Genomic DNA, 20,961 nt, shown 5'->3' with positions numbered 1-20,961 from the left:
TTGTCTTCAATTGTAGCTCATGGCTGTGCACTTAAAAGCTACACATCAAATACTTACCAGGGAACACAATACACCCTCAACCCCTTATCCAAACCCTTTAGGAGCAGATGTGTTTCAGAAGTCAGAATTCTTTAGATGTTTGTACCTTAGTATACCTAAGGGGCATATACTGTGTATTAGGTAAGACCCAGTGAAATCTAGAGCAGCACCCTATAATCAAAGAAGTGAATATTTCTGCAGTAAAACATATGAATATTCATATAAATGGGATCAATAAAGACTATAAATAAACTTAAGTCAGTTCAGGTCATGTTTTGCTTCCAAATAGTTTTGTATCGGCACTTGAAAGTAAAAAAAAACCCATTTTCAGTGTTTTTTAGATATCAGAAACACAGATAAGGAATTGAGAATCGTAGCCCAGAAGGAATGCAATGGAAAGATATCCCAGAACATTAGGGGTGCCACAGGTGTAAGAAGCAATCAGCTCAAATTGGAACAGAAAGAGGCTTCAACCAAGAGTGTACTCAAGAAGACAGTGAATTCATGTTAGTCGACAGACTGATTAAGAAGCTGGCTGATCTTCATTACAGGTGAAACTACGTGCTTCTCTGTCATCAAGAAAAAAGAAAAGCAATCAGAAATGTAAGGGAAAAAAGCCGTATAAACGTGAAGCAACTTGCAGTGTGCTTGATTCTCAATGACTTGCACAGACCATCTCCACTCGCTAGGGCCAAATACTTCCGAATCACCCTCAGCTCCTCTCTTACTCACATTCCAAATCCAATGTCATGAAATCCTGTTGGTTCTACCTTCAGAATAGATCCAGAATGCCACCACTGCTAGCCCACCGTTCAGGGCACCACCATCATCTCCTGGGAGGATTACTATAATACGCTGAAGAATCTCCCTGATTCCCCTTAATTTGGTAATCAGACCAGGGTTCCTTCTTAAACATAGAACAGATTATGTTCCTCCTCTGCTCAAAACCCTCCAAGGATTTCCCATCTCACACAGACTAAACCCCAAGTCCTCACTCTGACCTACAAGGCACTGCACCTGATCTGCCCCCACGACCTCTCTGTGCTGACGTCCTGTGCTCCCCGCTCCGCCTTCCACCGCAGGCAAGCTTCTGCTTGGGGCCTTCACGGTGGCAGTTCCCTTTGCCTGGAACCCTCGTCCCTCAAGTCTTAGCTCTAATATCACCCTCTCGGTGAGGCCTACACTAACTGAAAACAACTGCCTCCTGCCCTACGTCCCTCCTCATACCCCTTCCCAGCTTTAATTTTTTTCACAGCACATATTATTTCTATATATAATTTAGTGATTTATTAAATTAGTTTTTGGTCTGTCTCCCCAAATAGACTATAAGCTCCATGAGGGCAGGACATTTTTCATTAATGTATCCAGAACAATGCCTGATTGTTCGGTAAATGTAGGAGTTTGATATTTACTGAGTCTATGAATAAATGAAAACAGATTGCTTTTGACTATGATACATTGAATATTCTCCTTTAAACAGCACCATTATGGTCCAAAAGATTACAGTTCCTTCTTTCTGACCCCATGACAATTCTCAGTTCTTATTGTAAATACTGTTTATAGATTTGCTTTTAGAATTTACCTGTAGATAAAGCACGGACAATTTAACTGCTACTACAGAAGAGACTATAAATATTATACGCTAAACATTATAAAAGTGATGTCATGATGGTACATGGACGCTGAAGGATAGAAGGAAAGATAGAGATACTAAAAGGTTTACTCAGGACCTAGGAGAAACCACCTTATGTTAATGGGTCAAGAAACAGAAGCTTAAGTAGATTCAAATTATGCAAGTGATCATAGAAAAACCAGAAAACAATTAAAAGAGTGGAAGATGGGAGACAAAGGGGATGCAGTGAGTGGTACAGGTGAGCCAACTGCCTCCTCTCATTAGACTTGAATGAAACAGACTGTATACATTGTTGGAGATGTATTAGTGACCACTCTGAAGAATCTAAAACCTGGACAGCCAAAGATGACTGTTTCCAGGCAATAAAACTGGGGTGTAAAATAGGAAGGAGGAGAGGCATCAGCTGAATGTTTTGTTCCCTTTGGTAGTATTCGAATTTTTTTTTTAACCTTCAAGTATGTAACACCTACATAAAAACAAACAAAAGAACAAGAATACCATCTACCTCTGGATTGAGCTGGACCGGCAGGGAGCAGAACCACGCGCCTGGACTCCATCGTACCCTCCCAGTGGAGGACTTTTCACTGCGGGTCGCTGGACGTGATGCCACAGCCCCACACAGACGTTAGGACACAGAGCCCACTACTCATGGCCGGGCACCGATGACAGTGTCTCTGTGTCAAACAGCATGTCCTCCTTAACCAAGGAGCCAAGAGATGACTTTTGGTCTTAGTGTTAAGAATTTTGGTGATTCACAGGGACCTATTTTTCTTCTACTGTATGGAAACTGTAAATTGGGTAATTTACCATGTTTTTTTCTTCTTTTCGCAGTCAAATCTGTGTCCCACCCTTGGAAAAACAGGGCCTGTATGGCCCCTCACAGGTGTGTCCCTTATCCCCAACTCTGCCTTTTGTTTCCTTTTTTTTTCCTTTTGCTTTGCTTCACTTTTCCAGTATTACTGCTCCCCATGCATGTTTGCAAACTATCTTTAATCCATTTAGGGGAGGATAAGGCTTCAGAAAAATGAGGAAGTAAGTCACAGAATCATACAGATCTGAGATCACAAACACTCCTTCCTACAGAAAAGAGAACTAAGGTTTGCCCAAGGTCATACGGCTGCCCAGGGCAGGGCTGAACAGAACTGGGGATCCCAATGGTCTCATGAAATCACCAAGCCCCTGCTGAGCTACGGACGACCAGCCAGGGCACCCTCCCGTGACATCTCCAGCGAGGAGCCCAGGCTGCCTTCTCTCGATGGCAGGCAAAGTGCGGCTCTGCCTTACCCAGAGGCAACGGGGAGGGAAAGAGTCCCCTTCTCCCACCTATTCAACTTCCATCCACATTCACTGCCTTTGGAAAGAGATACATGAGCAGTCAACAGAAACTGTGATCAAGGAAAAGCACCAGAAATAGCCTATATAACATTAGAAGAACATTAGGCGACCCTCATATGTTAGCTGTGTGACCTTGGCTTCTTTCAGCCTATAGGTAAACTGCCTAACACAACTTCTGGCACATAGCACACGCTCAAGAGTTAGTTCTTTTTTCCCCCTTCAGTCTCCTCCATGGAAAGCCGGATAACTTACATTTTCTGACCTATTGTAGAGTTCTCCTGAAAGAGCAAATCAACATCCACATCAAAGTTGCAAGTGGTGATGCACCAGGTCATTCCTCCTACCACCTGAAAGACACAAAAAAAGACCTATTTTCTCTTCCTAGTTTGGGAAGACGGGAAGAAGTGGAAGGTAGATAAAATATAAATAGTTTTTATATACAAAATTGGGTAACCTCAGAGAGATAATACATGTCCTGACTCCATCCACTACAATTCACCTAAACAGCACTGCTGAATACTGTGAAGCTTTCTGCAAAGACGGGAACAGTCTGTATCTGCACTGTTTAGTACCTAGTGCTGCTAGCCACATGCAGTTACTGAGCACTTGACTCATGTCCAGTGGACTGAGAAGCTAACTTCTATTACTAAATGGACCTATGATGCATAGATCCTCTTTATACTGATGGGACAGACATTCACTCTCAGCTGGGTGAAGCCTTAATCCAATTATAGGCAAGTGCCAGACTGCAGAGAAATTATGTATTTTATGGACCAGATATGTGGGTAACAAGGGTGTCATTCTGTGACTCATTACTTCATTTCCATACATCTCATTTTTTTCTACTACCTAAAGGAGATGAGAAACCTTGCTCTAGTTTTGTCATGGGATTTCTCTCAGATGCAAATGAGACTCAGGCTAAAAATCCATTCTGAAACAAAACATTTTTAGACACAGCTTGATGTTAGAAAAGAACAACAGTGAATCTTATCCCTGGCTCTACTGTAGACTCATGTGAGATGCATAATAAAATACAGATTCCAGTGCCCAACCCAGACCTAACAAACCAGAATTTCAATGGCCGAGGCCTAGATATCTGTATTACAAAAGAATCTGTTACGTGCAGCCAGGGCCGTGGCCCACTGGAGGACTGAACGCTTTCTTCCACCAGGAAGCTTTCCCGGCCTGCCCCAACTGATCTGAATGCTTCATTTCTGTGCACAGTTCACTGTGGCACTTACCGAATTGTGCCATTTAGTCCATGCACGATGTTTTACTTGCCTCTCTTCCCTACTCTTGAGAAGTCAGGCTCTTTGGGTATAAGGCCTTTGTTCTTATCCTTGTGCCCTCAACACCTACTACTATGCCTTGTGCATAAGAACTGTTCAAGGTTCTGCTGAATTAAATGACTTCATCCCATAGTGACTTCTTCCTCCTCTAAACCCAGCGTTTACCACCCACAGAACACCTGGCAATTGTCTGTGAGCGCCCCGACTTGGGATAGCTCCTCAAATTATTTTATCTTACAGAAACTTTATCTCCCCACCCAAGCGTCAAGTTCCTTGAAAGAAGGAACTATTTATTTTGCTTATTTGTATATCTCAAAGCTTCGAGCACAGAAAGGACTTCAAGGTGTACCTACTGATACATGATTATTTTCTTTTAAGAGGAAATCTGAACACTTCCATAATGAATCTGAATCCAGGAGAAATGGCTACAAGGACGTAGAGAAAGTAAAAACACAATCTCTTCCTCGTTTCCACAGTAAACCACGCCGTCCTGACAAAAACTAGCCCAATGCTTAGAAAGACTTCGTCTTACCTTGTCAAAAGGTGACAAGCCTTTAATTCTTGCCCTGAAATACCCAGCTGCAACCAAGAGCTCCAGAATCTCAGTCAACTTGACATTTTGTTCTTCATCTTCTCTTGTTTCTACCTAAAACAAAAGCAAAAGGCTGGTAAAAGCTACCTTGGATAAAGGAACACCAGGTATATTTCCGACGCCACAATCTCATTGCCAAGGAGCAGATGACGTTGGCTGTATCACGGCATTCATGCTGGAGCGAGGGGACACAGTGCTGCCAGAGTCACACAGAACAGGGTCCCTGGTGCTCAACCAGCTGTTAATCGTCATAGGTGGGGGAGGGGGGGGGCGAGAAGACGTACACAGGTGGTATGCACTGTTCATCAGGTGTGAAGGAATCCAGGGAAAGGAATATTCCAGCACATTACCGCCCTGTTCTCTAACATGTGACTTGTATGGCAGGCTTCTCGAGTGGATTATAAACTCCTTTCAGACAGAACAGGTGGTTTGTTTTGTTTCAGTTTATACTCATCTTGGTCCTAGAAGTTACTGACAAGAGGGGCAAGAACAAAGAATTCAAACATGTGTCTCCATCTGCACTTTGATCTCTACAGCAAATACAAGGAAGGCTTTCAACCCAGATATATTACGGGGAGATTACTACCACATAACAGGATTGCCTTAAAAATAAAAAATTCACTTAATATGTTTAAATAAGGATTTTATTTAAATGTTTTTAATTAATAGCCTACCTTTGCTCTCAGGTTTTTTATCTACAAGTTCAATATATCTAAATATTCCAGTACTTTTGCCTCCATTTACTTTCCTGAACTGTGCCTTTCCTGACTTCCATTACTGCAGAAAATAAAAAACTACCTCTCTACAGAAAACAATGCCAAGGTACCCTGGTTTAAATCCTCACACCCACCTCTGACTCCTCCCTTACCCAACAATGCCTGCTAAACCTTCCTTGACTACGCAGCTCACATTTATCCTCCCTCCCCTTTTCTTTGCACATTATGCCAGGACTATGGCAACTGCCTCTCAATCTTTCTTCCCTGTTAATTTGTCTTGCTCATTCCTTCCTAAATCACAGCTTTCTCATCATCCCTCTTCAGCTCAGCCCCCAGCCCTCATCATTAAGGCATCATTCACTGTCTATCAGATAAATTCCAAACGTCTTGGTTTGGCATTCAGATCTTGGGCTGCAACCTATCTTTTCAGCTTCATCCTTTACCTCCTGCCAAAACAATACAGACATGGCTGTGGCCAACCTAAACAAGCCCTGTTCACTCTCATCCCTTCACGGCTCTCCTGATATTCTCTAACCACCCAGACGTCATCTTCAAACCCTAGCTCCTATTCCATGTCAACCCTACAGCTTCAAGTGGTCACTCCTCTGCATTTCTATTTTATTTATAGTCTGTCATTCATACAGTTATCAACCTCTTCTGAGTGAGATGTCTGGTGTTAATGTACACTCCAGTCTTTCCAAATAGACTATTAGCTGGTTCAGGGGAGGACCCATATATTCCATATGTTATCCACCCATGTTTACTCCTCTGTTCTGAACAGCATTAGGCTCCAAGAACACACTTGTTAAATATGGAATGACATGCTCAAACATTACATAAAGTGCATGACCTAAGCCAGTCTTGTATTAACAAAATGTTTTCAGAGTCATGACACTGATAATGGAAATTCAAGTTTATTTTAAAGGACAAACTGCCAGGAGAAGGAGCACACACGTAGGGCTTCCCTGGTGGCGCAGTGGTTGAGAGTCCGCCTGCCGATGCAGGAGACATGGGTTCGTGCCCCGGTCTGGGAGGATCCCACATGCCGTGGAGCGGCTGGGCCCGTGAGCCATGGCCACTGAGCCTGTGCGTCCGGAGCCTGTGCTCCGCAACGGGAGAGACCACAGCAGTGAGAGGCCCGTGTACCACAAAAAAAAAAAAAAAAAAAAAAAAAAGAAGGAGCACACATGTTAACACATAGCTGGACATGGAACTATTCAAGTGACTGTTAATCTCTTGCAATGGGCAGTGATGGAAGAGACAGCCTTGCAACACTGCTCAGTTTACTTCCCTCTCAAAGGACCCTGGTCTGGCCTATCAAAGATTCTGAAGGTTAGCGTTCACTAATTCCCAGGAGACATGCAAAAGTAAATATTAATTATTCACACATTCTCTTCCTTGGCAAAAGATCTGTGATGGTTGAGAACCATGTACAAGTCGAGACACAAAGAGAAGAGAAAATAAAGAATAGTTATGGTTCATAAAAATAGAATAGAAAAGGAAAATGGGATGATATAAGTATTTTCTTAAAACTCTTGGGATGTAAAACAGAAACCCTTCATTCGTTCAATCATTTATCATGAATACACTTCCAAGAAGAGGACAGGACATCTGGAGAAGGGCATCCCTGACTCAGCTTGCACCTAATGAGCACCCACTGCCCACACCATGGCAGGTGCCTGGTCCATGCTTCCCATCCACTTATCCCACGAATGGAGAAGTGTACTTTTGCTATGTACCCTGCGAAGTAACTTTTTAGCACGAGACAATGAATGGAGAATGTTAACAGGACTCCAAATTCAATTCACAGATTAACACTAAAACAAAATGCAAAAGGGTTACTGGCTAATATGCAGGGAATGAAAGAATATCCTCTCTTTAAGCCATAAAAAGTCACCAGGCTGGGTAATACATCCCACTGTTAAAACTAAAATTCTGATAAAGATGAATGCTGTGAGCTCTTAAACCAGGCACACTAAATTATCAGTTGTCTGATACTGTAGTTCACATGAGCTGGAAGGCAGGGCCACATCTAACTATATCTCTATCCTTCACATACATACAATAAAGGGCTTACAAAATTGAATTTAATGAATTAACCGGACTAGTGACAGCTGAATGACATATTCATATGTACTGGTCTTTGAACGAAGTGATAATAATTGGATTATTATATTCACCCTCACCCTGTTTGCCTCCAATTGCCAGGAACTTGGAAAAGTGACAAATTAGACCCAGTCTCCTGACAGTGAAGGGTTAAGCAAAGGACAAACAGGGGCAAGTTGCTTTTTATTTTAGAAAGACTCTACTGGTAGTACAGTGGGACAATGAAAACGTCAGAAAACTTGTTAGGTTTTCTGGAGATAACAAAATGGATTTGCATTCTGGGAGCACACACTGACAGCTTAAGTCTGTCCTATTACTACACCTCCGGCTTTTATGCACAGAACAGGGATCCCTCAATTAGTGGTACTAGTGGGATTTAAGAACTACGGATGCGGGGAGAGGGGAAAAGAAGCAACATTGGCCACAGGCAGCTAAGTGTGAAGGGACCACGCACCATGTCAAGGAATCAGTCTCTCTGACAAATGCCTGCTTCAGAACCCTAGAAAGGAGACAGAGGTGCAGCGTGGATTCCACTTCTTTCAAGAATCTAGTAAACTAGACTAGCTTTTGAGTAAATCAACTGGAATAGAGGACAGATGCAAACCACCTAGCTAAGTGATATTTGCAGCCAAAAGGAAATGCACTTTTCCTCTCCTCCCAGGTAATGTGTATGTAAATCCAGAAACCGTTGTTCATCCTGTCCCTCAGGACCAAGTGAGTACTTAATAACAAACACCTACCTTCTTGAGAAGCAGCGATGGTTTCCGCCCGGCCACTCCGCACGGCTCCCAAACTTCCTCCCGCCGGCCCGGCGGGGCGTGGGGACAAACGCAGGGCGGCATTCCCTCCCGATACCAAGGCGGCGGGTGCCGGCCGCCAGGACCCCGTGGGCCCGGGGAGGTGGCGGCCGGCGCCACAAGGTCACCGCCCTTTGCACAACCCAAGCCCGGACCGTCCCACCGCGCGTCTCGTGACTACTGCGCGCAGCACCCCCTGTCCTCGAGGCGAGCCGAGCGGCGCCGGGGATCGCGGGGGACTGCCGGGGGAAGCCGGAGAGGTGGCACCCCAGGCCCCGCGGGGCCTGGGGCTGCGTCGGCGCAGGTATTGGGCTGGCAAGGCTCCCTCCGTCCCGGGAGACCCGGCACCGGCTGAAGTTTGTCCCCGCCCACGCCCACACTTGCTCGGCCCCCAGCGGACAGGGCCGGTGCTCCCGGCGGTGGATACACCTGAGAGAGGGGGCGGGGCGCCCTAATCGCAGCCGGCCCCTTGGGCTCGGCCCTCTTTCGGAAACCCGGACGTGTCAGGGAGGGAGGGGGGTTCCTTACCTCCGGGAGACCCTGGCCTTCCGGCCCCTTGGGCAACCCCATGATCTCGTCGGACTGCCGTGCGGCGGCAGCGAAGCCCGCTGAGCGTCCGGAGGAAGCTGTCCCCAGCCCCGAAGCTGCTACCGGGGTGGAGTGCAAAGCGGTAACTTCCTCCCGCCGCTGCCGCCACCGCCGCCGCCGCCGCCGGCCGGGAGCGCCCCGGCCCGGCGGAGCATGCGCGTTGGGGCGGGAGCGCTGCGCGACTACGCCTGCGCGAGGGCAGGTCCGGGAGAGGTCCGGACTCGATCTGGCGCGCGAGCTGCAGTCCAGGCCGCCTGCCGAGCTCCAGGTTCTGCGGAGCTTCGCGCCGGGGCTCTGCATTTTCTTCGAGGTGCTTTATAAAAGGGATTATTCTTCTATCTTGGGGAAATTTTGCATCCTGGTTCCCGTCTCTGCTTCTTACGGGCATCAGATGCCCCAAGTGGGTTCGGTCCTCTCCGCGAGCTGGACTTCGGAAGCCCGCTTGCTTCCGGGTCAAGGCTTGAGCACTGATGAGCTTGGCGATTCAGACCCGGCTGGTTGTGGCTCAGAATCGGGGTGTCCCCTGATTAACACGCACTTGGGCAAACTTCTTGATATACGGACCAGGGAACCGAGTACCCGAAGAAGGATTCTTCAGCTCGCTGCCGCCCCAGTGTCCGAGCATCGTGTTCCCCGGGAACTAACCCCCACCATCCCCAGTTTCAGGTTCTTCCTGAGGAGAAGGTCATCTCTGAGAACGCGACTCCGGTATTGACGTCATTTTAGGTACATCATTTACCTGAAGCACCCCTTGTCTGTCCCAGAGGATGGCAGCTATGTAAAGGAGTGGTGTCCCTAGCCACAAGCCCCTCGCACCCGCTCCATAATGGGCTTCTCCAACCTTTTTTGTTTAAGCGATGAAGAAAGAGGTGACATGTGAAAACTTTTCTGTAGGAAAGGTCCTTCCCTCTGTGAGTGTGTAGGGTGGGGCGGGGGGAGGGGGCAGAGCGAGGAGTGTGAGGCTATGAGCCCCTTGAGATCAAAGAGGGGGTGTGTGTGTTCCTCTCTGTAGCCCCAGCATCTTAAAAAGTAGGTGCTCAGTTAACGTTTGTCCTTGAAGAAATTCTTTGTGCCTTTTGTACTCCTCCTGGAGTTTATCCTGACAGAACAGAGATTTCTCTGGAACCAGAGTATACAAATTGTTGGAAGCATCCTAAGAATGACCATTTCCTTTTAAAATGTAGTTGGTAAATATTGCTAACAGTATTTAGCAGTTATTTGAGAAATTTGAATATGCAAATTAAGGTGCTATGAGAGCTCTCTTGACTGTGTTGTGTGATATTTTGCTCTCACCCATTGTGAAGCCAGTGAAACTCAGTGTCTAAGGTGCCCACTCTCATAACTTCCCAGATGTGTTATCTTTGTAATCTTAACATTGTCCTTCCCTGAGATGGTATAGGATGAGGGGGACTAAAGGTGGATAATTTGTAGCCATTGTTGAATGACCAGACAGGTGTTGATGCCTAGGGAACGGGTGGCACAATCTCACATCGCAGCAAGCCTAAATAGCTGTATTTAAAGTAGCTTGGGGAATAGGGCCTGGAGAATAATAGGACTCAGGTAGGCCACACTGGACTTCCCTGTTGTAAATGGCTTTGCAATGTTTTAAATAAACATGAGCAGCTCTCTTTCCCAGTAAGAAACCATCCTGTCTGTGTAGGGCGACAGTAGCAGAGTCAGGGTGGCAACATGCCTTTCTTTGTTTTTTTTTAAAGATCCAGCAAGGGGTCTTCCCTGGTGGCGCAGTGGTTAAGAATCCTCCTGCCAATGTAGGGGACACGTGTTCGAGCCCTGGTCTGAGACGATCCCCCATGCCGCAGAGCAACGAAGCCTGTGCACCACAGCTACTGAGCCTATGCTCTAGAGCCTGCAAGCCACAACTACTCAGCCTGTGCACCACAGCTACTGAAGTCCGTGCACCTAGAGCCTGTGCTCCACAACAAGAGAAGCCACCGCAATGAAAAGCCTGCACACTGCAACGAAGAGTAGCCCCTGCTCACCACAACTAGAGAAAGCCCGTGCGCAGCAATGAAGACCCAACACAGCCAAAAATAAAAAAAATAAATAAATAAGTAAATTTGTATTAAAAAAAAAAAAGAATCCAGCAAAATAGCCATGGCAAAAATCAAGAAAGCTTGAGTAGGACCCCAGTGTTCATTGCAGCACTATTTACAATAGCCAGGACGTGGAAACAACCGTAATGTCCATCAACAGAGGAATGGATAAAGAAGATGTGGTACATATATACAATGGAATATTACTCGGCCATAAAAAGGAATGAAATAGTGCAATTTGCAGAGATGTGGATGGACCTAGAGACTGTTATACAGAGTGAAGTAAGTCAGAAAGAGAAAAATATAGTATAATATCACTTATATGTGGAATCTAGAAAAATGATACAGATGAACTTATTTGTGAAGCAGAAATAGAGACACAGAGGTAAGGAACAGACATATGGATACCAGGGGAGGTGGGATGAATTGGGAGATTGGAAGTGACATATATACACTACTATGTATAAAATAGATAACTAATGAGAACCTACTGTATAGCACACAGAACTCTGCTCAGTACTCTGTGGTAACCTAAATGGGAAGGAAATCCAAAAAAGAGCGGATATATGTATACGTATGGCTGATTCACTTTGCTGTACAGCAGAAACTGACGTAACATTGTAAAGCAACTATACCCCAATAAAAAATAATAAAAAACGAAAAAAAAAAAAAAAAAGAAAGCTTAAGTAGGGACTTCCCTGGTGGTCCAGTGGTTAAGAATCCACCTCCCAACGCAGGGGATGCAGGTTCGATCCCTGGTCAGGGGACTAAGATCCCACATGCCACGGGGCAACTAAGCCCCTGTGCCGAAACTACTGAGGCCGCACGCCACTACAAAGCCCACGTGCTCTGGAGCCCACGCACCACAACTAGAGAGAACCCTGCGCACTGCAACAAAGAGCCCGTGCATTGCAACAAAGATCCTGCGTGCCGCAGCTAAGACCCAATACAGCCATAAATAAATAAATAAATAAATAAAATAAACATTAAAAAAGAAAGAAAAGAAAGAGCATCTCACCACAAGAAAAACAATTTAAAAAAAAAAAGAAAGTTTGAGTAGCCCAAACCTTCTCTAAGGTTTGCCTTAGAGAAGACCTCAAACAGGTAATATCAGAAGAGGAGGTTTGTGAGGGCTCAGATAAATGCATCTCTCCCCTTCTTCTGGCTCAGGGTACCCATACACACATTTTATCTCCCTAGTGGAGTATTTGGGGATTAAGGATCAGTCTGTCCCTCCTCTGCACATCCAGTACAGAGATGTGTGATGTTCTTCTAAGTGCAAGATTCTTGGGAACTCCACAGATACTTTCCTTTTCCAGGTGAAATGTTGCTATAGTAAAGAGCTTCCTGTTAGGATCAACTTTATCCTGGGTGACAGTTTTACAAAGCCTCAATCGTTCTGTCCTCATGTTTCTCCCAGCTCTTCCACTCCATGGCTCTTACTGTAACCAAGAAGGGGAATTGTGAAGTCTTGAAGCAGGAATTTAGACAGCAACTATGGGTGTTTAGAAAAGTAGAGTGACACAATTTAGGGCACATAGCATGTTATTGGCAGTGCTGGGACTAGAGCCCCAAATTTCCAATTCACAGTGTCCTTTTTTCCTTCCATCATCCATCCATCCATCCATCCAACAAATACTCCTGAGTTCCTTTTACGTCAGTGGCTCTCAAACTTGGCTGCACCTTGGAATCACCAAGGGATTTTTAAAAGGTACTAGTGCCTTGAGTTCTACCCCCAGGGATTCTGGTTTAATTGATCTGGAAAGACACATGAATACTGAATTTTTTCCCTTGGAATATATTGTTTACATATAAAACAATACAGGTATATGTACCTGGGCAACACAGTGGTAACTACAGTGACTATTATTATGTTTCTTTATAGATTACAGTGGCCTACAAAATTTAAGATTCCTAAACAAACTAAGAGTCTTTAAGTTAAATGAGTTCTTCCTGAAAATTCTTAGTTGTATGCTGATCTATTCTCATGCAGTAAAATTTTACAACACACTACCCTGTATTTAGCATGTCACATTTCTATAGTAAAAAATAGAGGCACAGATGATACAAGCAAACCTAACCCTCCTCTGCTTCTGGACACAACCCAGCACACACACACACACACACACACACACACACACAGAAACAAACACACTTGGATGAGTTCTTCTAGTGCATTTTCCTAAACGTAGTTTTATTAAAGAATTCCAACAATTTCCACAATTTTCACAACCACACTCTATTCACTACACTACAAAGGACTTGACGAGGAGCCAGCTACACAGCAATGAATAAATGCTTGAGAACATCTCTTACATTCTGTATCTCCTGCAGAAAATGATATCTAACATTTTCTTGGTGAAACGATTGGGGAGACAAGTGGATTTTTAAATCTTCACAGGTGATTTCGATGAGCAGCCAATTTGACAACCACTCTCTCTGTGCCAAAGACTCATTCCTGGTGCTGGAGATGCTGCATTTAGCAAACCAGACAGGATGGTGACAGAAATTAAACATGTAAATGAATAAGATAGTATTGGATACAAATAAGTGTTCTTCATGAAAGAGAAACAGTGTAATGTGATAGGGAATATTTGGAGTCAGAGGCTCTTTTAGATCTGTCATCATGTACATCTTTTAGATGAAGGGGTCAGTATAGGGCTTTCAGGTGCCATTTGAAGGGAGACCCAAATCTTAAGAAGGTGCCATGGGAAGATCTTCCAGGCAGAAGGAGCATCTAGGGTGTTCTGGACAACCTCTCTTTGCCCCTCCAGACCCACTCTTACCCCTCTCGCCTTGCTTGCTGCTATACAAAGCTGGCCAGTAAGAGTCCATCAGCAGGACCTCGGGTACGGGTGCCTAGGATGTGAGGATCTGGAGTGTCAGTCCTGGGGTGGCAAGTTCTGGGGTGTGGGACCTGGAAAGTAGGGTATCAATAGTAATTTGGCAAACTATATCAAGAACTTACAACATATCCTTGGACATGATACTTCCATTTTTAGGACTTACACACAAAGATCTTCATCATGATGTTATTTGTGAGAGGAAAACCTGGAAACTACGTAAATAGTCCATGGAAAGGGAATGGGTAAATACATTAGAGTATGTCCTTTTGGTGCAACATCATGTTGCCTGTTAAAACGTTCACTGCAGCAGGCCAGGAAAGAAAAGGGTAAGAGATGAGGCTATATAAATATTAGCAATGTCTGCCTGTCAAAAACTCATTAAAACATTGAAAAGGCAAACTGGAAAACTATTCATTACCAGTGGCAAGAGTTCTTGCAAATGAGGAAGAAAAGTTTAATAGAAAAATGAGCCAAAGACTTGAATAGAGAATTACTCAAAGAAATTGTCACTGTATATATGAAAAAATTTCTCAGCCTCACGTTAGTTATAACCTTTGCATGGAAGAAATAATTAATGTTTTGAGGACAGTAAACTCATGCCATAACACTCCCTCATCATTAAGATTTTGCAAGGGTTTTGGAGGGCAATTTGGCAAAGTTAATTTGTTACCAAATATCTGTTGAGTGCCTACTGTGTGCCAGGCATGGAGAAGGGTTCTCAGTGGGGGTGGAAGGTGTGATTCAGCACCCAAGGGGCATTTGCAGTTTTCACAGTGACTGAGAGTCATTACCAACATGGTGGATGTCAAGTGTCCTGTATGGAATTTGAGTCATAAGAATTGCTTTGGCTGGAGGAATGAGGGAAGATACGAGACTGTGCCAGTTCTGGGTGGGGTTGCTAAGAGCCCTTCTGTTCATTCCAACTGTTATGAGAATGCACCCAGGCAGCCACGGCTCCCTCTGCCTGGGTCCTTCCATGAGAAACAGAGAAGGGAGCAGACCTGAGACCCAGCCCAGCCAAACCCAGCCCAGCCAGCCGCATGAGTGGGGTATCAGCATGAGCACTGAGATTTGGCGGTTGTTTGCCAACATCATCACAGCATAGTCTGACTAATGCACCACACAAGGAAGAATTGTCTCTCCAGATGCCACAAGCACCCCCAAACCTCTGACTGAAAAACACTGGGTACAGTAAGTGAACAAAATGGAGCTGTGAGATGAACGTGCACAGAAAAATAATGCATCAAAATAATACAACAAAAATAATACAAACGAATACAAAATAATACAACGAAAAGTAATCACATCAAAGCTACATGACTGCAGGTGAAATACATGCCATTCATGGCAGGTTGAAAGGTGGGATGAGAAAGCAGAGAAGGAGGAATGGCTTTGAGTGGGAAGTCAATGAGATTTTTTCCAAGGATATCCATTTAAGAGGTGGGGTGGAGTAAGAGACACCGCAGGGGAAAGCGTTCGGGGCTGAGGGATGTGCGCAGGCAGAGCAGGGGGAGCTGGGTGAGCCTGAGGGACTGGACTTCAGAGAGCGGGAGGTGGAGGGGCCCCGCCCACGCAGGGCCTTGAGGGCCCCCCCGCCAAGGTGTTCGGATTTCACCTAAGCACAAGGACAGCGATCAGACAACTCGAAGAAAAAGTATTTCATAAGCACGTTCATCTTGTCCCTGGAGTCAGTTCAGCGCTTGGTTCACAGAAATGGACTTTGGGTTTCAAATGTCCCCCAGTGACAAGATTGCTCATGTAAAACTCCTACTACTGTTCACGTTATGGGAACTCAGTAAACAGCAACAGCCTAAACCCAGCCCTTACACCGTCTGGAAACGGTAGGGGAGGAAACAATTGACTCAGGAAATGTATTTCTAAATAAAGTGCATTTATGTAACATTATCCAAGGAACCACAGTTCCATCAAGTTTCTGTGTGAAGCTAAATGAAAAAAAATCCAAAATTATTTTAGAAGAGAGACCAAAAAACAATGTTTTCCTGGATCAGTAGGAGACACTTCTTTAATAGTCTTAAATAAAGACATATTATGCTTTCATTAGCTTGAAATCAAATAAAATGGAAATAATTTACTAGTAAAATTTACAATTATGTTGTCGATTTCTGAAATGTTCTCCTAAGACCCTTCACATTTCTTGGCAACGACAAATGATTGCTGCAGTGTTTCTGGATTATTTGATTGGATTTTTTAAAACAACAAAACTGCTCTATTTACTCTACCTGCAAACAGAATGACATGGAAGTCATCAGCTTATAAGATTGGCATTTAAATAATCTAAAATTAGAAAACATCATCCTAAAAATTTTAATTCTAACAGGCTTCTTTTTGAACCATTACTTAATAGCAATAAATGTAAGAGAAAAAGAAAACAGAATTAAATTAGTAGAGAGAGAAAAAATCATCTTGTTGCAGTTCTGGATCCTCAAAATTGGACTCATCACAAGGTGGGATCAACTTGGAAGGTAAGTCACTTCTGTTCTCAGGCTGTGTGGATAGAATCCAACGCTTCGGGTAGTGACATTTCTTGTTGAGAGTAGAGGATGTGATGGACGGGCAAAGACCCTCAATAGAGAAAACACCTGGGGAGTTTCCTCGTCACTTTCCCGAACAGGGCAGGGAGTTTCCTCCTCACTTTCCAGCTGCAGGACAGAGGGTCCTCTTTTCAATAACTACACATGTGGACAAGGAGGTGTACATGAGATTGTTCATGGCAAGCATTTTTTGAGATAGAAAAATACAGTGACCTAAATATTCATCAAACGAAGAATGGATATATATAATTTCGGATATCTTCATACAATGGTTTAATATCCAGTGGTGAAAATGAACTAGAGTTATGTGTTTGAAGATGGATAATTGTGAAACATAGAAAGTTGAATTTTTAAGAAAAGCAACATTCATAAGGATTTGCTAAGTTTACACACATTCAAAATAATATTAGTCAATGCTTATGGATACATAAATATGTAGTAAAAGTGTGAAAGCCTGCCTGGGAATTATGCTCCTGACTGTGATTCTCTCGGGGCGGGGGGAGATGGAGCAGGGAAAGGAGTGGGAAGGAGGGTCAGAGATGATCTATTCTATCTGTAATGTTTTATTTCCTGGGGAAAGAAGATCTAAGGCAAATATGATATAATATCAATATTTGATAAAGGTGGGTGATAAATACATGGGCAATTTTATTATTATTTTCTGCATATTTTAACTATTTATAGTAAAATATATTAAAAATGAAATAAAGAAAAACTTTAAAGTGAATTAGCAGCAAGAAACAGGGGACAGAGGGTGTAGACCCCTCTGTGGAGAAGCTTGGTTATGAATTGGAGGAAAGAAATAAGATGGTTAGGGGTACGAGATCGATGGAGAGTTTGTTTCTTTGGCTTTTTAAAAAGACAGCAGGGACTGGAATAACTTTTAGTAAATTGCAGGGAAGAAGCCAGTTGAGAAAAAAAAATAAAGTTGAAAATACAGACTTGAACCTTAGTGCCTTAGCTCTTACAAATCTCCCTAAAAAATGCATGTTTTTCTCCCCGTTAGATTGTCAGCTCCTCAAGGATGGACAAGGGTTGTGTGTTTTCTGTTTATCTTAATGCCCAGAGCCTGCCTCGAACAAGTGCACCATGGATGTATGGATGGATGATGGATGGATTGGTGGATGGATGAAAAGGTGTGGGCCAGGTGTGCAATATTAGCATAATGTGTACATCAGAATGGCCACCAGGTGGCAGATGTGACAGTGATTATCCTTTCAGAGAAAAGCGTTCAGATGGACCACAGTTATAACTGTTCTCTTGAGTAAGCTTACGTAAGTGAAATACACCCAATATTTACGTGGGCACTTGGGACTGTCCTATCATCTATTGATTTCTCATTTCAGATATCAGTAGGTCAACTTAGTCATTCTTGGAAAAAGAGCTCTTGGTGTAAAAAAAATGCAGTTGCATTGATTTGTGGTTAAAAAAGGGACTAGACTAGACACATGTGTCCATCTTCTTTCTGTCCTGATATCCAGATAGTATGATAGTGAAAGTATGATTCCACAAGGACAAAAAGAATGGAAGAAAATGGAAGAGGAAACCAAAAAAAGCTATTATAACCAGTTCAGTAAATGGGTTATACTCGATAAGCTGCAAACAGAGGGAAACCTGGTTTTCCTCCCACCCATCTTCTTTAAAGTTGCTCTGTTAGAGTTCCTTTCCCCCCCATCTGGATCAGATCTTGTGCAGATTCTAAGGCTCTTATGGGCACTTTGGGAGGTTAAAATCCTCTCCTTGTCAGGTCTTAAAAAGTCCAGTCTAATCTAATCTTCAGTCTTTTCATCCAGTTCATACATTCTCCCCCTTCCTAGCTTGAATCTGACCTGGAATTCTGCAAAATGGAAGCAGGGGTCCATGGACTATTCTTTTATCGCTCTCACCCCACTTCTTCCCACATTCACTAACTGATGCTTCTGCCCCTCCCAGTGGCATGCCCAAGGGGAACCGGAATCAGAAGAGGAAAATTGTATTTGACTGGGGTGTTATGCCTGTCATTGATGCCTCTATGTGACAGGTGCCCCAAGCTGATCCCTTCTGGTGAGCATGCTGTTGTAGTATTTTTTTTGCCAACTGTCTCGTGGGACTTTTGAACTTGCTCTGTTCTCCCCACACTTCACTGGGGGAAACACCATGCTGCTGACATCTCATGCAATTCCCTCTATTCTCCTTCCATGTGCTCCTGAAGAAAGCTCATTCTGCTAGTGCATAACTGTTAGGTGGGGGGCCCTTTCAAGCTCACTCTTACCTTCCTGGTTTTCCACTTAGTTCCTGGAACTCATGAATCTCCATCCAATCCAACTATGAAAGTTTATAGACTATTCCCACTCTAGTCTCTTCTTTGTTCTATACAGGTAATACCAGGTAGCCTCAGGTGATTAGAAGGCACTAATCTGTCCACCCCCCACCCATCAGACCCCCTAAGTCCAGAGGACATGGGTCTAGTTCTCCCCCAAAGCACTCTCTTCCCACACTTTGCCCGACTGCCCAGGTTGCAGCATAGAGCAGACCTACAGGTGTCTGCAGCTCAGCAGAAGCTGTCTGGGGCCCAAGATGTTAGTCTCTACCCATGGCAGAGAATCCCAGGGTCTTAAGTGTGTGTTGAGAAGCCTCCCTTTGCTGGGCCTGAGGGGTAGAGAGAAGCATCCACTTTAAATGTTCCCACTCCCACGTATAATTCTTTAAAAAAATTTTGACTCACTTTGAAGTGTCTCCAGCCTTTCTTTTTCCCTCCCTCCCTCCTTCCCTCCTTCCTTCCTTCCTTCTTTCTCTCTCTCTCTCTCTGTCTCTCTCCCTCCCTCCCTCCTTTCCTCTTTCTTGCTTTCTCTTCATATATGCATAGAGGTGGAAGGTAGGTTAAGGGCACAGGACCTGTTTCACGATCTCATAGTGAGTCTTATATGAATGGTCTAGCATCTTTCTTTGGAATATGGGGGTACATTACATTCTAAGTTTTAAGCCTCAGCCAAAACTCCAAATTTTTTAAAAAATCCTCACTTCACAGCCTTGTATGCTGTACTTATACAATTACAATTATAGATGTTTACTAATTATAATTAATAATAATTCACATATGAAAGGGAGCCCTTGGCAATTAAAAAAAGATAGCTGATTAAAAATCAGTAGAAGAGTTGGAAGATAGAGCAAAGGAAATGTCCAGGAGGTCAGACATCATAATAGAAGACAGTAGGGGAGGCGATTTTCAAAGATATAATAAAGGAGTGTCCAGGTTAGAAAGACCCTCCAAATGCCACGCATAATGAATGGAAAAGTGATTCACACCAAAGCACAGTATAATGACATTTCACAACACTAGTGATGAAGAGAAAATGCCAAGATTTTACAGAGAGAAAGACCAGGTCACAGAGAAATGAGAATTAGAATGGCATGATTTTGCAACAGTAGCACTGGAAGCTAGAACAAGATGGAGCAACACATTCAAAATTCTAATGAAAAAAATTTTTTAACCTAGAATTCTGTACTCCAGTAAGATTTTAATCAACCAGGTAAATAGAATAAAAATATACATAAACAGGCAAAATGTACTCGCTAGTCACCTATGACGTCCATTCTTCCTTGCTTCCTTTGTAGTAGAACCTGTTGGGTGTAAAAATATGCTCAGTTAAATTTCTAACTAACCTTGAAACCTTCCTCTGCCTGAAGACAATAAGTTTCCTCTTTGATCAAAGCTGGTGACGTAATGTGTTTTGTTGGTGTCTGTATTCCCAATGCCCAGTGGAGTAGGTTTTCAATGACAGGTTTTTTAAATGAATAAATGAGCCAAACGGTGAAGACGTATCATCCTCCTCTATCACCTTCCAAGATATGCCCACCCTCCTTTAAGACATCAGCATTTAATTCATAGTTTATTTTCCTCGCCGTCTTTGGCTCACAACCTCCATGATTTCAATGCCCACAAGATCCTTCCAACCTCAGACCTCACTGTGCCTCGACTTCTAAGGGGATGAACTAGATTATTCCCAGATTCTGTTCCTTGCACCTGTATTTTCGTCTCCCACAATTTTTTATTGCCTCTCGGCAGAACAATTACAATACCTTCCAGTACTCTTTCATCCCATGACACCGCCACCCGATTTATCATGTGAACAATGCAGCCCCCTGATATAAAAACCCATTTATGAGAAATAGTCTGAGGATTTTGTTTCCCCTTCATAACCTCGTCCCAACATGTCCTCCTCTCCTAACCTCACACAGCCACCCTAGATTTCTCACCTCTTCTCAGAACCCACCTGGAATCGTCCTAGTTCTTTACAATTGTATATACTGTTCCCTCTGCCTGGAACTGACCTTGCATTACCTCCAGCCCACAGTGCTTCATCTCAGCCAATTAAAAATGTACCCATTGTCCTAGGACCTGTTCCAATGCCACTGTCTCCCATGAAGCATCCCC

At 43.8% G+C, this 20,961-nt stretch overlaps 2 protein-coding genes across 3 annotated transcripts in view; one reads left to right on the top strand and one right to left on the bottom strand.

Annotated features, from left to right (window-relative positions):
- Nucleotides 1-9,944, bottom strand: part of CCDC93 (CCC complex scaffolding subunit CCDC93) — an 88,676-nt gene extending 78,732 nt beyond the window's left edge. The window contains exons 1-3 of one of the 2 annotated variants that reach the window (XM_081242611.1): nt 9,036-9,944; nt 4,829-4,942; nt 3,260-3,354 (exon numbers count right to left, since the gene is read on the bottom strand). In XM_081242611.1, the coding sequence (XP_081098737.1) occupies nt 3,260-3,354; nt 4,829-4,942; nt 9,036-9,395 (569 nt within the window). In that variant the 5' untranslated portion in view covers nt 9,396-9,944. The remainder of the gene's footprint in view (nt 1-3,259; nt 3,355-4,828; nt 4,943-9,035) is intronic. The other variant, XM_081242612.1, reaches the window with a different exon arrangement.
- On the top strand, nt 8,346-12,167 carry LOC308621841 (uncharacterized protein). Its single transcript, XM_081242613.1, has 2 exons — nt 8,346-8,811; nt 10,811-12,167. The coding sequence occupies exons 1-2, from the start codon at nt 8,468-8,470 to the stop codon at nt 10,866-10,868; spliced, it is 402 nt and encodes a 133-aa protein (XP_081098739.1). The 5' UTR covers nt 8,346-8,467; the 3' UTR covers nt 10,869-12,167.
- Nucleotides 12,168-20,961: the final 8,794 nt, after the last annotated feature.

The sequence above is a fragment of the Mesoplodon bidens genome, assembly GCF_964165515.1.
Source record: "Mesoplodon bidens genome assembly, chromosome: 8".
NCBI classification, from domain to species: domain Eukaryota; kingdom Metazoa; phylum Chordata; class Mammalia; order Artiodactyla; family Ziphiidae; genus Mesoplodon; species Mesoplodon bidens.
Note: the sequence above shows the minus strand (reverse complement) of the source record. Positions and strands in the feature narration are given on the sequence as shown.